The 15,976-nt window shown below is 39.0% G+C and overlaps 1 protein-coding gene across 1 annotated transcript; it reads right to left on the bottom strand.

Annotated features, from left to right (window-relative positions):
• Positions 1-2,022: 2,022 nt before the first annotated feature.
• Positions 2,023-13,094, bottom strand: LOC128513848 (uncharacterized). The gene is made up of 10 exons (XM_053487393.1): positions 13,055-13,094; positions 11,980-12,098; positions 11,451-11,870; positions 11,145-11,361; positions 10,814-10,969; positions 9,895-10,109; positions 9,651-9,804; positions 9,460-9,569; positions 8,650-8,942; positions 2,023-2,254 (listed from the first exon to the last, which is right to left on the bottom strand). The coding sequence occupies exons 1-10, from the start codon at positions 13,092-13,094 to the stop codon at positions 2,023-2,025; spliced, it is 1,956 nt and encodes a 651-aa protein (XP_053343368.1).
• Positions 13,095-15,976: the final 2,882 nt, after the last annotated feature.

Genomic DNA, 15,976 nt, shown 5'->3' on the forward strand with positions numbered 1-15,976 from the left:
TTGTGGCCAAATACTTCTATTTTGACTGACTTATCCATGAAGGTCTTGTCTGTGCAAGCATTGCTGCACAGTGGAACGGTTCGCCACCACTCCTAAACCTACTAAATCTTTTTGCAGGTTTTTTCAGTCAAATGGCGGTTTTGGTTTGTCTTTCTGACTGCTCAGCATATGAGCAGTTCTCTCCGAGAGTTTTCTTGGTCTACCAGATCTCATCTTAACTTCCACAGTTCCCCTGAACTGACATCTTTTAATTACATTTCTCACTGTGGAAATTGCAAGCTGACAACGCTTTGCTATCTTCTTCTAGCCTTCTCCTGCATTGTGGGCATCGATAACTTTCATTTTCAGAGTCCTACAGCTGCTTAGAGGAACCCATGGTTGTTGAGTGTCCACGAGTGTGTGCACAAGTTTTTTTGTAAAAAAAAAAAGTATTTGTAAAGCTTTGAAATTGGCATTTCATTAGACAGCTGTTGCCATGCATCAGATATAACGAGCTGATTGAGGTCTGAAACCTTGTAAAAAGAATCTGAGACTCTGGAACTCTTAGGGTGCCCAAACTTTTTCACAGTGCCATCATAATGTTTTTATTATTTTTATTTTTGTTCATTTTATGGCATAAGAAATAACTATCTTTTTTATTTTTTTCCATTTCCAAGAGAGACTTTGTTAACATCTTTTTGATAAAAAAAAAAAATCACCAAAATCTGTTATTTATCAAGGGGTTATATTGTAGCATTTTACCGCCGGGAAGGATGTTGGAGAGACGAACTTACTTGTTCCACACGTCACATACACCACACACGAACAGGGCTGAAGCCACTAACCCAAACACCCTTCCCCAACATGGCAAACACACGGACATCCCCGCAAGGCATGCTAGTCGTCAGCCACCGCCCCGCCCACGGCACACTGCCCCCACCCGAGCTGTGACCGTCCCGGCGGGTGAGGGATGAGCGCGAACATTGTCCTAAGGCGGTCCGGCCTTCACAGACTTCCAGGTGGAGACCAACTCGTGCCTGCTCTCCAGCAGCAAAATCTCGCCCCCGGCTTTGAGTGTCCACGCCCATCCACCCCATAGGTGCCCCCACCTGAAAGTCTTGCAGCAGTGCCCGCGAGCGCTGGGTGGGGCCCTTCTGCTTGGCAGTGAGTGGATCACGGTCCAGCTGTGACACCGGCGAAGCGACCGCGGGTGATGCTCCGGGCGACGCAGCAACTCGACTGAGGAGGACTGCACAGAATGTTCGGCGTCCAGGGTTCTACGTCGCCACGGCACTCCACTCGCCCGCAGTACCGACCACGTGCTTTGCTGCCCGGCCGTCGGGACAACGCGCCGGCGCTAGCGTGTAGGTTTCCCGCTCTGTCTGCTACCGGAAGTTCTGCCCCCCGGATGTGTGCTACCAACCTGTCTGGCTGTGGCTTGGGTCCCAGCAACCTGGCTACCCCGAAGTTACCACGCAGAGTTCCGCTAGCCAAATTCAGCACTGCACCCCATCTCTCCAGAATGTCCAACCCCAAGATGCAGTCCTCCTCGACATTCCCCACAAAGAACCTGTGTGAATAAGATCGACCACCCACCTGGTCTCGCACCGTGCGACACGCCCATACCTTCACGTAGCCCCCAGTAACGGTGCGGACGTTTAGGCAGGATCATGCAGTCTGCAGACGCGCTTACTTTGCCCCAGTAATCCACAGCGCAGCAGCGAAAAAGTGGAGCTGGTGTCCACGAGCGCGCATAGTAAGACGCCGTCCAGCACACAGTCAACGTAAATCCCAGGGCCGCTTCCCAACCATCCCCCCCGGCGCTAGTTTAGCGGCTGCTGGTGTACGCTGTCCCTTAGGCCTGCTGCTCGTTGCCTAGTCGCGACGGGTAGCCCTGTCCCCGGCTAGGTTCACCTACCGAGCGCCACCGAGCTGCGGGCGGTCGCTCGGCTCTTTCACAGTGATGTACCGCTCAGCCTCGCACAGCGCCTCGGAAAGGGAAGCTGGTGCCGCTAACCTGATGTGCTCGCGGAGCCACGGCGGTCAGAGTCCCCAAACAAATGAGCGCCGGGCTAGCTCTTCCCGCTTGTTGTGCTCGAATTCCAGGTAGCCCCGGCAGACCGCCAGCTTCTCGCACGCTGCCTCCTTATGGTCACCCGCGCTGAACCGGAAGTGAAGCGACTCCCGCAGCTTTGCCCAGTTCTTCCGCTCATCGGTCCGGAGGTCTTCCAGTACCCGGAGCGCGCCGCTCTCTTGTGAGAGAGCTACCGGACAGCTGTTTCCGCCAGGGACCAGCCCACAAAGTCAGCGGCTAGCTCTACTTGGGCGAGGAATGCGTGGGGTTCAACGGCGCCGCTGTAGGAAGGAAGGAAGGCGCAGCTGCAGGTTGCTTCGCCGGCTACGCCCCGAGATCCAGTGCCAGGATTTTCATCTCGCCGCTCCGCTTTGGCTGCTGTGGTGTGCTCGCGCTAGCTTCGTCGGGAAAGAGCTTTTTCTTCCCGAGTAGTCGCTCCGCTACTCGGCGGCCCGCTTGGATATTTAGAAGGTCCTCCGTAGCGCGCTCCAACCCGTTACTCTCCATCCCACTTCTGACACCAACGTAGCGTTTTACCGGCAGGAAGGACTTAAATAATTCTTTTGACTATGTAAAGCTGCTTTGCGGCAATGAAAATTGCTAAAAGCGCTATACAAATAAAATTGAATTGAATTGAATTGAATTGGAGAGATGAGTGAACTTACTTGCTGCCCAATGCAATGGCTGGGAGTACTTTATTTTATACACACAGTTATACAAAAGCATAAGCAGCACATTCACACGAAGCCTACAATATGTTTATTTATCTAAACATTTATATTTCATACACGCACACACACACACACACACACACACACACTGATCAGCCATAACATACAAAATACAAAACATTATGCACAGTATTGTATAGCTCTGTGGCCCCTCATGGCATCAATCAAAAACCTCTCTGCGGTCTGACAACTGGACATTGACAGTGAATCCTGTGGGTGCTGTGTATTGTGGGGTGGGGCCTATATACATCGAGCTTGTTCGCCTGTCACTTCCTGCACATGGGTGCTCAATCTGATTGGGAAGTGGTGAGTTTGGAGGCCAGGTCAGAAAAAGTCTACAGGATGACCGTAAGATTATCTGTTGAAGAAAGGACTGAGATCAAGCTGTTATTGGAAGGCACATTTTTTGGGGTAACCACAGTAGTGGAAATTCCTGGCCTAGATTCAGCACAGTTTGGAAGGATCCCTGTTTTAAGATGGTAATAAACAGATGAGTTGAATCAAGTGTCTTTGAGCAGGAATTTAGACTGAGCACTGTGCATGATCTTCAGAAACCGATTCCCCTCACAGAACAGAAAAGTAAGAAAAGAGAAGAGAGTAACAATGAACAAGAAAAAGAACAAAAACAGCTGTTTGCTGGAAGAAAAGTTAACATTTTATATTTGAAAATTTTCTTTGTAATCCATCATAACTTTAGTTTAGATAGGATGCTTATCTCCAGGTAAAACTATGTCTTGTTTTTCATAAACAGCATTTGACTTGGAAATCAGCCTTTCACAGTGGGATTTACATGCATAGAAAATCATCAAGCAACCGTCGTCTCAGTGCAACCCAGGAGATCATAGCTAAGGGAATCTGTTGTCGTCTGTAAAAGAATAAAACAGAAACCTTCGAAACATTAAAAAACTTCTTTACTCATCTCCTTTGTAATAAACAAGCTTAGTCTTCTTTGGGCTGTCATTAGTACACACAAATATTATTTGCAATGATGCTTGAATCAAAAAATGCTTTAAAGATGAATGTTTATGCTCAGAATAAGCATGTCAAATGTCATCTTTTCACAACACGGACTAAAAGTGCTAGAGAATCTGTATCTAGGCTTAGAAGTTATCTAACAACTGGAACTATTTCTAATAAAGCACTCTAGCAAAGTTCACAGCTGCCCTTACTAACAAGATGACAGAATGAGAGCAAAAACTACACAACAGCTGACTTCTAACCAACAAAGCTAGTGTGTAAACTGTGTGACACTGCAGTTCACTTACTAATGGCAAGTCACTACAGAAGGAGATGAGATGAGATGAGACATGTAGTGTCTTGCCATTAGTGAGTGAACTGCAGTGTCTTGAATATATATATGATAAATATATGCTTGTAGTTGTAATAAAGGCTACACGGTCTAGCCAATTGGCATGACCACAACATAATAAGCTTGTGTCTTTACATACCATTATGTAATTTTCCTCTACCAACCTTACAAAACCAGACTACGTAGAATAAAAAACAAAACACAGTTTTTTTTTTGTAAATTAAAGAAATGTTTATCCCTATCCTCTATTAATTAAGTGTTGATTACAAAGGGATTTCCCAAAATATTGTTTTGTTTGGTATTTAAATATCTTTTTATAACTTAATCTATACTTAATTAAACGATAAAATAATGTTTTTTTTCTGTAAAGTGTTGTTGTTTTACAACATAAATTAACAGAAAAACTAAACTAGCTAACTAAGAGAGGAAGACTATCTATATACAATGAGGTCAATAATTATTTGATCACCCTGTGATTTTGCAAGTTTTCTTACTTAGAAATCATGGAGGGGTCTACAATTTTCCGCATAGGTGCATTTCCACTGTAAGAGACAGAATCTAAAAAAAAAAATCACATTGTATGATTTTTTTTAACAATTTATTTGTGAATTACTGTGTCAAATTGGTATTTGATCACTTGCACATTTTGCTTTTAAATAGTCCATTTAGCTTTTTACGGAGCCACTCCTTGGTTTTCCTGGCTGTGTGCTTTGGGTCATTGTCCTCTTAGAAGACCCAGCCACGACCCATCTTTAATGCTCTGACTGAGGGAAGGAGGTTTTTGCCCAATATGTCACAATACATAGCCCCGTTCATCCTCCCCTTAATACAGTGCAGTCATCCTGTCACCTGTGCAGGAAAAATTCCCCAGAACATGATGCTTCCAGCCCCATGCTTCACTGTAGGTATGGTATTATTGGGATGATACTCATCATTCTTCTTCCTCCAAACACGGCGAATGGAGTTAAGACCAAAAAGTTCTACTTTGGTCTCATCTGACCACAGGACTTTCTCCTATGACTTGCCTGGATCATCCAGATGGTCCCAGCTCGCTTCACGGCATTGACCAGCTCCTCCCGTGTAGTTCTGGGCTGATTCTTCACTATTCTTAGCTTCATTGATACCCCATGTATCTACTCTGCTCATAATTCTAAATTAGTAGCACCTGTTTGAGGTCCTTAGCTGTCCTCAAACAGGTGCTACTAATTTAGAATTATGAGCAGAGTGTAGCTGGACTATTTAAAAGCAAAGTAACAGGTCTTTGAGGGTCAGAAATCTGGCTGATAAGCAAGTGAGCAAATACTTATTTGACACATTAATTCACAAATAAATTGTTAAAATTATATAATACATACAATTTGATTTCCAGACTTTTTAGATTCTACCTCTCACAGTGGAAAATGATGCACCTATTTCACCTATGCTGAAAATTGTAGACCCCTCCATGATTTCTGAGTAAGAGAACTTGCAAAATCACAGGGTGATCAAATACTTATTGACCTCACTGTATATATAATATATATATATAAATATATATATATATATATATATATATATATATATATATATTTTTTTTTTTACAGACAACATAAAGTGCACGTGCAAATGTGCAAACAAGAGCAACAAAGTGACAGTGCGACAAACACGACATAATATAACATAATACTTTGTGGTATTGAGGTGATGAGTTGAGGTAGTGGAGAACCAGTACTATTAGCCTAATTGTACTGTAGCTTTGTTTAACTGTGTTTGATATAGTCTGTGTTTTCACATGTAGAAAAGCTAATATTTATAATAAAGTTGTTGTTGCATAAACCCTGGCCATTGGAAATGGGAAATACATTTTTCTTATTTTTTCTCAGCTTTTGCATGGCACACAATAGGTCACTATAGTGCACATGCATTTCGAATGTAAGAACGTTAGCTACACATTTCCCTTTACCACTCTGCCACAAGATATCTTACAATGTGAAAGATTACGTTCAAAATATTCAACTAACCCAGGTTAAGATAAAAATCTGCCATCACTGCCAGCATTCCTCCTGCTCTGTAAATATTTATAAAGAGCAAGCATGGGGCAGAGCGATTCCTGCCCCTACCTGATATTAGGTGCATAAGATCTATGAAATCAGTCAGTAAATAAAATGTGCTGTGATTGCACTAGAAAGGCAAGCAAATGAAAGGAACATTGGGGTAGTAAATGAGGACTTTATTAAGATTAACATTTGCTAAATGCTGATGTATGTGGTGGCACTTGGCCCCACCTAGATGAGTCACCACTAATGTAAAAGGCAATGCAGTTCTATTTGGGCTAATTAGGCTAATTAGGCTAATGGATAAACAAAGAGCAGAGACTGCAGTAACTTTAAATTTGCTGTCCTTGATGTACTGTGATTTGAAACTTTTAGACAAAAATTTTGTATAATCCAAACTTATATATTTTATATTTATATACCTAAATAATATAAAAAAAACAATTGTCTCCATCTTATTAGAATAGAATAGAATAGAATAGAATAGAATATAAATTAATATTTCAAGTTTAAGGCTGGTACTTAAGCAAAGAAGAGCCAGCCTTGCACAGAATGAAAACACATTCTCCATCTTCCTTAACACACATATTGGCAATTACACACTGGACTGACTCCCAATTTAGACCCACAAGGGGACCTCACCAACTCACATCCCATATGTCTTATCACAAGCTACAGTGTTTGGAAGGTTATACCTCAGTGGAGGCTATAACTCAGGGGATCACAACCTTCAACCAACCCCCCAATGTCCCTGACCTCCCATCCCCAACCTTAATTCCATGTGGGAGATTACATTAGTAGAAATTGTAGATGTACTAGTGTAAAACATTAGAGAACAATGAATGAAACAAGTTCAATAAAAGTGCATCTTTAATATAAAACATATAGGCCTACAAATACAAACTATAGAACACCTTTTTTACTGCTGTAAAAAAAATTGCACATTGCAATTGCAATTGTATGTTACCATATTTAATGTTAGAGCTGGTCGTGGAAGATTAATTTCTGTCATTGAGATTTTTACCATTTTTGTCAGTTTTTTAAATATTTTTTTTTCAGAGAGAACTGTGAATTAATCAGTAAAATACAACTCTGCATCGATCAGCCATAACATCAACACCACTGCATTAACAACACTGCATACCAACTATACAACAGTAAACTGGTGACAGGATCATTGGCACTCAATCACCCATGGCTATGGAGACCATATGTCTGATCCCACAGAAAAGCCAATGCGGCAAAAAACGCTAAAAAAACATCATATATGCCACAACAGAAAGACACCAGAGCACACCACAACCACATAAAAATGATTTTAATGTCTATGGTTTTAATGTTTGTTGTGTATGTGTCTGTTTATTGGGACTTTAATGAAAATCCAATCACAATTTATAGTAAATGATTTTAAAAAATCCAGTTTTATATATACAGTATATATATATATATCCATATATATATATATATATATATATATATATATATATATATATATATATATATATATATTAAAAAAAACAACCCAACTGGATTTTTAAATAATCACTTATTATAAATATGGCAAAATATATCAATGGTATGCCATCTATGGTTATTTACAATGATGAAAAAAATTTTTTTTTGGGGTGTGAAAGGTCTGGCAAGGTATTCATCTATCAGTCTAAAAGATGAAAAAATTGGAAAAAATGGCTGGTTAACAGATGTACACTGCAAAAATTGCTAGTCTAAAAATAAGAAACAGTTACTACATTTGATAAAAAATTTACCTAAAACTAGTAAAATTATCTGTCCATGCAGCAAGTAAATTTTACTTGATAAGAAATCTTGAAATAAGATTTTTAAATCAAGAAATAAGTCATCTTAATTGAGTATTTAAAAGAGGCAAAAATAAGCTGAAAAATGCTGATTTTTAGATAAAAATACTTGCAATCAAGCTTAATACATCCAAATAGTAAGTGAAATATACTAAATGTAAGTGTTTTTTTAATGTTCATAAAGTAATGCATTAGAACAAGACAATATTTTAAGTAAAATTACTCAGTATTAGTGCAATATATAAAGTTACATTTTGAAACAAGTTGATTCATCTTGAAATAAACCAAAATCCATATTAAGACTAAGCCCAAAAAACTTTAAACCAGTTCTTATTCTTAGAATATACTGTATTCTACAGAAATCACAACCTGGACAGCAGTACGATAATAGTCAACATTTATTAAGCTCACTAAACGATATATTGTTGACAATACTACAAAATTAAGCTACTACAAAATACTACTAAAGGCCCAAATGCAAATTACATGGCAATCACACATTGCAATAATAACAGCACAATCAACAAAAGTGCTTAGTTAAACCTTAACATGCTTCAGGTGAAGTGCTGTTTAAGAGCTCTTCTAGCAAATAAACACAGAACATTGCTAGCCAAGTCATGAAGAAAAGCTACACAGAGGTACTATAAAACAAACAACCCCATCTGACCTGATAAAACGCTGCACATTCACCTATTTTCCAAAGAAAGACTTCCATTCAGCTATTGCTCTTTTATATGTGCTAGTGGCATCTTGATTATGGATGGTATCACAGATAACCTCAGTTTGTATGACAGAGAGGAGCGTTGCAACACATTTTGGGTATGTTAAGTGCAAAGTGTAGTAATATGCCATTAACACCAACATTCCTTCCCAAAATTCCTCCAATGGAAGAGTGCTCACTGGTACGTTTCCCACAGCAACAATGGTGGATGTTCCATCAAAAAGCAGCACCGGGGAGGAGAGGGGCCGCTTCTGCAGGTATAACATAGCATCTTCACCGGGCTAGAATAGAACAAAAAAAAGGATAAAATGTTGAAGGATTTAAAAAAAGGAAGCAGCACTGTGCAACCATACTGCTTAAGCAACTAACAACTGAATTGCACTATCAGTTTACAATGCTCTGACTTACTATTGGAACAGAATGAAAATACAATTATTAAAATAACAGTGAAATTTGTTTAAAATTTCTGAACTGTGAGCATGAAATGTATCGTTATTTTATAGTTTGCAAAGACTTTATAAATCATCTTTATTTTTATTTATTTAACAACCTTCTTTTATCTCTGTTAGAGAGACGTTAAAGAAATGTTTGCTGAAGGTGTTACTTAAAAAAAAAAAAAAATCTCTACTTGTGTCCTGATTGCAATGTAATTTTGTTCTGTAATGACAAAAGAATCTTGAATGAAATCTCTGCTGAACTAAACTTTTAAGCTGCTCCTCTTATGTATGAATATGCACAAAAATAAAAGTAAATGGAATAAATGTTAGTGGCTGTTAAAGTATTAACAACCGCTCTCACCTTAAGGATATGAAGGAGAGCCTCACTGGCATTTCCCAGCCGCTTTGGTGGTGTAGTTGGGGAAGGAAAAAGTGATGGAAGAGCATCGAAGAGGGCAATAGTGAATTCCACTATGGACAGATAAATGGCACTTAATGAAATAGGTTGAACATGCTTGATGTATGGATTTAATGCATGGAAAGGCAATTTACCTCCATGCACATCCAAGGGAAGAGGAGGTTTCAAGATTTTCTTCCACACACCATAGAACTGCACCTTAGAACAAAACTCTGCCCATCTACCCTTCATTTCCTCTATAAATTTGCGGTTGGAGCCACCAACAATGCGACACAGTTCACCCATAACCTAAGATAAAAAATTTAGCTCAGTTAGTCAACCATTAACTAAACCTATCCTAGGAAAAAAAGGTATTCAAGTTAAGGTAGTTAAACTTACATTTTGAATGTCTTTGAAGCATGGGTATGCCTCAAAGACTTTTGTGGGTCGGTCTTCTTCCCTTGTAACATCTGAATTAATGAAAGCTCGCCTGGCCTCAAATTCAAGGTCCAAAATCTGAGCAACATCGCTTTGGTTGGGTTTTGCATTGGACTTCTTGTACATGTTGCTCAAGGTTTTGTAGTGCCTTGCCTGCATCTTCAGACTGTCATGATCTCATATGGGAAAAAGCAGAAAGTAATTGTAACTGTCAATATAAATATAATAAGGCATGGTATTACTAGACTGACAAAAAAATCTAAGTCTTAAAGACAATGAAATTCTTCAAATTACTGTTTTTATAATTGATAATTATTATCATTAGTGCTTAGGTTAAATGCATGTTCAACAAGGCTGTACTAAACTGACTCTTTTCTGTGTGTACTTCTTGTTATGTCATGGTCCTGAATGCTCTATGTTAAGTCTTTATTGAAAATAATTTAGTTATTACTTTACAAAGGCAGGTTTAAGATACCCACCTGTAAAATTATGGGGAAAATAAAATGTCTGAATTTGTTGTATTGTCTGTTTATAGCTAACATCTACTCACGATGGCTGTGACCTAATGGATAAAAATCTTTTAGGTAATTTGATCTACAATACTCATGAGGCATGATGGATGCAACTAGCATGACACAGGATTTAAAAGTCGCAATCTGCAATGAATTATAGCTACTACAAGATGTTTAAATATTTTACTATTGTGTGGTCATCAAGTGTAATACTGTTACTGATGGCCAGCTGACAAGATGGTATGAGGGCTTTATATAAAACAAGGTAAGGGGGTTATTATTGTGGATATATGGTGGAACTGATCTGTAAAAGGAGATACAGATACTGTAGCATTTTGAGAAGCAGCTAAGGGTGATGGCAGACTTACCAACAACATCCTCTGGGGGTGCAGTTGGAGGAGGTGGAGCTGTAACAGTCCTGGGTGTGGAGCATCGAGCTGACTTGGATGATGTCAGTGAAGCCAGGGTGGTACTGCTTGGCTTTGTTGACACACTGGGGGGTAACTGCAATAGGGGTGATTTCTCTGGGGAAAATAATTGAAAATTAAATTAAGAATAGGAAAATAACTAGAAAGTACAGACAAATATCCAATATTGTGCCTAACTTGCAATGTTTCCAAATTTAAAGGCAACTGTGGTCTCTTTTTGTTTTTAGATGTCTAAAAATTAGTACAACAACAGCACATTTTCAGCACACACCTGCACTCGAATTGTCCTCACTGATGTCATCATTGCTCTCAAGAATTATGGTACCATCACTTGTTTCACCGCTTAGGTCACCGTCTGTCCCAATGTCTGTGTCATCTGAGCTGAAAAGAGTCTTCTTGGCTTTGCCTCGTTGTGGCATGGAACCCTGCCTCTTCCTTGGAGACCTCATGTTTTGCAGTCGCTTGTACAGTTTGGTGTAGATGGTCAGCTGTGATACACCATTTATTTAAAAAATAATTTTATCTTATTGTTGTCTCACTCAGTTTTGGTTTTTTAAATGTGAAAAGGATGACTTACGTATGGCATGTATGCATCAGCATCACGTAACATAGGGTAATACTCAACAATCTTCTGTGACATTGCTCTCATTTCAAGTTTGGAGGGGTAATTTACTTCTTTCCCCATGGGACTAGCTCGGAGGATTGCAACCATGCTGGTAACGGTGTTCCTTATAAGTCTGCAACAGAGCTCCTTTGACATCTTACAGTCCTTTTCCTTTCCATTGCGGAGCAATGCAAAGTACTGACTGCGCACCATATCCAGCTCTGAATCTGTGTACACCACATACTCTGGTGGGTCTGGCATTTTCATCATTTTATCAGCAGTGTAGGAAATGGGAGTGGAGGTTTGAGGCTGACATTGTGGCACATCACTAGGAAAGGCTTTTCTCCCACTTCGATGACAAGTGTTGGCATCTTGATCAGTAACACTTTCACACTATAACAGTTGCAGTGGATAAAAACAAATAAAATACAGATTAGGAGAAATAATAATGTCAGACAATTTGTACAGTAATCATTGCATTTGTTGTATATTGTGTATTTACCTTTTGACTGATGAAATCCCAAAGCTTCTTTCTTTTGAGGAAATTTTCAGGGCCAGGAAAAAGATCCTTCAGGTCATCCCGGCTAAAGCTTTTCAAAGCTTCCTCATCAATATTGGCAGCTGTAGATTGGTAAATAGATTGGTAATTTAAAATTAGTTTTTTTTTTTTAACTCTCGAAGAGTTACCATTTATTTGGCTATATGTTCAAAGCACAAATACATGTTAGTCTGTTTTTTTTTTATTTCTCTTAAATGTCTGAAAGTTCTCAGTTATCCAGATCATAGTAGACATTATCTGCATTAAAATAAAAAAATAAATAAAAACAAAGTCAGCTGGAATTCAAAGAAAGTGTTAGGCCTGCAACCAATGACTATTTTGAAAGTTGAGAGGTCATGGATTGATGAAAGAATCATGATAAATCATATAATACACTACACCATTCCTAAAAACTCTTGCATATTGTTCATATTTATTAATTCAACCACATCAAGTCAGTAATATAATGCAACTTAACCCATTTGCTCAATTGATGTGCTTAAGTACAGATTTAGACACTTTATTTACATTTTCTTCTACTATACTCAACTACATCGTTGAGGCCAATTTGGTCATTCTAATTCACTACATTTTATATGACAGCTTAGTTTTTGTTGCTGCACTGATTATAGGTTGTAAATATCAAAACCAATTTCTGACTATATGTTTCCATAGTAAGTAATAATTACAGAATACTTTGTGTTAAAAATTAAATGAATAAAAGACTAATTAAAACATTGTTGGAAATTAAATCTGAAAATTACCTGATTTAGAGTCAACTTATTAAATATAATCCAAAAGTGCAGCGACACAAGTAAACGTAAGTAAGTATGTAAGTAATACTTTAATACTGTGGACTACTCTGTCCACAACAAGGTTCCAGGTATATTTTGTAAAAAAAAAAAAAAAAAAAAAAAAGGCTGGGACGCAGACTGATTATACTCTAACGAACACTTCAGTATATATACAATCCCGCATTCGAAGTTTCAGAAATAGATGCTTAGGCAATCTTCTTACAAAACTAAAAAACGTGACTTACCCTGCAATACCGACAATATGGTGTTGTCATACGTATCCATGCCAAGATTATTGTTCTGGCTCGCTTCCCAAGCCTGGACACACAGTACCTGGTAAAAAAAAAACGGAGCTGGAGTAAGCTAGCAAGCGTTGACCTGCCAGTTGACCATGCTAGTTGCTAATACCCCTATCTCATCTCACCTCACCTCACCTCACCTCCGCGCAGTGGCCATAAGTACAGTAAATAGATTCACCGCGAGTTTTTGGCGCTGCGAGTACGTTTCAATCTTTCCGCATGAAAAATTAAACATTTTTGGCGGCCCTATCGGAAGCTTGCGGACCATGCAGAACTTCGCGGAACGTCGGCGGGAAACCGCGGCAGCTCACGGTGCCCAACATCGCATCTCACCGTGAGTCAAACCGCATAGGTGAGATAGGGGTATAACAAGGTAGCACGTTAGCTAGCCATCACAAAATGCAACTTTCTTAATAGTATCGTGGTCCTAAAATAGTTGTTTTCAAAAACGTAAATTATAAATAAACTTAAAGTTACTAACCTTCAACTGTTTGCTATGTTCTCATAAAATCTCTTCGGTACCAGAGCAGGAAATAACTTTTTCTTGTCGCCGGCAAATGAGGTCATCAAGGTCGACATAAATGACACTGCGCAGACGCAGAAAATATATATTAAAAATATATTCTTGTTTTGAAAAAGCTATAATAAAATAAAAAGTGATTGCCTAAAAACTAATTAAATAGCCTCATTTTAAATTAGAATAACTTAATATAAATATAGTATTTAAAAAACACTCACCTACCTTTCCCATGATCCCTCACGGTCATGCAATGTAGACGACAAGAAGAAGAAGAAGAAGAAGAAGGCGATTCACAATGGCGGTTTGGAGATGTATGATATGTTTCGTCTTTGTTGCTTTAACTCTGAAGGTCCTCCTTAGCCACATAAATGCAGTTCATGGTCGAAGTCAGGATTTTTGGGTTTATTGTGGAATAGATGGATGTGAACAGGATTTCAGAGTTTTTAACTCGTTCTTTCGCCACATTAAACGGACGCACCCTCTGTATTTGACAAATGGATGCCCATCAAGAGGATGGAGGACGACATCTACATCACGCTCTTTAGGCTCGGAAGTTTTTGGTGTTTCGGTCTTTGCCAACTGTAGCACTCCTGCAACAACCAGCACTGTGGAAATATTGACTGGTGCATCTTTGCCTGAAACGCAGCAGCCTCAGCTTACTGGCAGTCCTGTCACCGTAAGTGTTAAACTAATTAAATAAAACAATTTTAATTTTATTTGAGGTTGTATGACTTTTACTTATTCTACTGTGTTTTCTACTGCTCAGACTTTTACATTAAGCTACTTCTGTCTCTCACACACACCTGCACCTGTTCCCCTCTCCCACTGTGTGTGCGACCCCAGCCAATTCGTTTACTGTTCTTCCTGTAGCAGGCACTTTATTTTTTTTAGTTTACATCATAGATAAAATAAATAGATTAATTTTACCTCAGTCATTGTTTGAAAACATGAAAAACTTATAAATTTTTCAGTCTCAGTTATAAATTCAGATGACCGCCTGTAATGTCGTCAACCAGATATGCCTTTCACTTTGAATTGAACCTGAAGCATTTTGTACAAGAAAATACAGAAATATATACCTTTTATCATTAAATAAAAATATACCAGGATATGGATTTTTGTTCATATTGGCCGACCCTAATTACACCAGCTTAAGTAACTTGCTTATTTACTTAGTGAAAACATATCGTTTTTGCCAGGTGCTTGGAGTTAGGTTTATGCTTAAACTTGAATTTAATTTGTCTTGCAAAAACTATTTTTGTCTTTTTAAATACTAAACAGGGCCCGGTTTCTCGAAAGCTTCTTATCACTAAGTAGTTCTTAAGTTGTACCTTAACCTCTCTCTTAACGTTATGACGCATTTCCCGAAACGTTCTTACGCTAAGTATCTCTTAGCTAAGTCACACGTTCGTAAGGTTGGTCTGGACCAACCTTAACTCACTCTTAGCGTAGTTTCAGCTTAAGACGCTAGTGAGCAGCAGTCTTTATAAATCAGCGGTGTATGGAAGCACATTATGGCACGTTATCAAAGTCATATTAATGATTGAATATACTTTAGACCTGTTTATGAATTTTATTTTATTTAATATCAGAACTAGTAGAGTGACTTTTAATTAGCCTATTTCATAATGTGACTAATGCATTAAAATTGCCAATCACTTTTAATATTGAACAGGTGGCAAACTATTTGGCAGCGATACAGCATGTTGTTGTGCTAAACTGAAGACGACACCGTGCGCGGAGCCGTGTGGTTCATGTCTATTTTTCCTTTAGGGAAAACTTCAGCCCTTTTCATATTTTGCCTGAGGTGGATATTTAAAAAAAAGTTTCGCCTTTCAAAGCAACAGATTATGGAGCTTCTTGACCTGCTCAGACCTGCACTTGCCAGGCCAACGTGTCGTACTTACGCTCTACGTCCTGATGTCCAGCTGCTCACTGCTTTTTGTTTAAAATATGTTTCATTGATCATTAACCATCATTCATGACTGGATGGACTTTTCTTTTGACACGTTTTATTTTATGATGAAATTTGATTTAGTTAAATGAGAAAATAAACATAGGAGTTTCAAACCCCGCATCTTTTCATTTTTCTGAGTGATTATAATGCTGTATACCCCTATATCACCTATGCGGTTTGACTCGCTGTGAGATGCGGTGTTATACCCCTATCTCACCTGCGCGGTCTCGCACTGTGGCCGTAAGTAGGGTTCATCATGATTCAGAGCGAGTTTTTGCGCTGTGATTACGTTTCCATCTTTTCGTGTGAAAAATTAAGCATGTTTAATTAAACGCGGAACGTTAAAGGAACGTCTCGGACAATCGCGGCAGCTCACGGTGCCTAACATCGC

Source organism: Clarias gariepinus, chromosome 26, assembly GCF_024256425.1.
Source record: "Clarias gariepinus isolate MV-2021 ecotype Netherlands chromosome 26, CGAR_prim_01v2, whole genome shotgun sequence".
NCBI lineage: Eukaryota > Metazoa > Chordata > Actinopteri > Siluriformes > Clariidae > Clarias > Clarias gariepinus.

Excerpts from the sequence above, each read along its gene's own strand:
- LOC128513848 (XM_053487393.1), bottom strand. The coding sequence starts at position 13,094 with ATGGATACGTATGACAACACCATATTGTCGGTATTGCAGG. Across the intron at positions 12,099-13,054 it reads CATATTGTCGGTATTGCAGG|CTGCCAATATTGATGAGGAA; the intron begins GTAAGTCACGTT and ends ACCAATCTACAG. Across the intron at positions 9,805-9,894 it reads GCTTCAAAGACATTCAAAAT|GTTATGGGTGAACTGTGTCG; the intron begins GTAAGTTTAACT and ends TTTTTATCTTAG.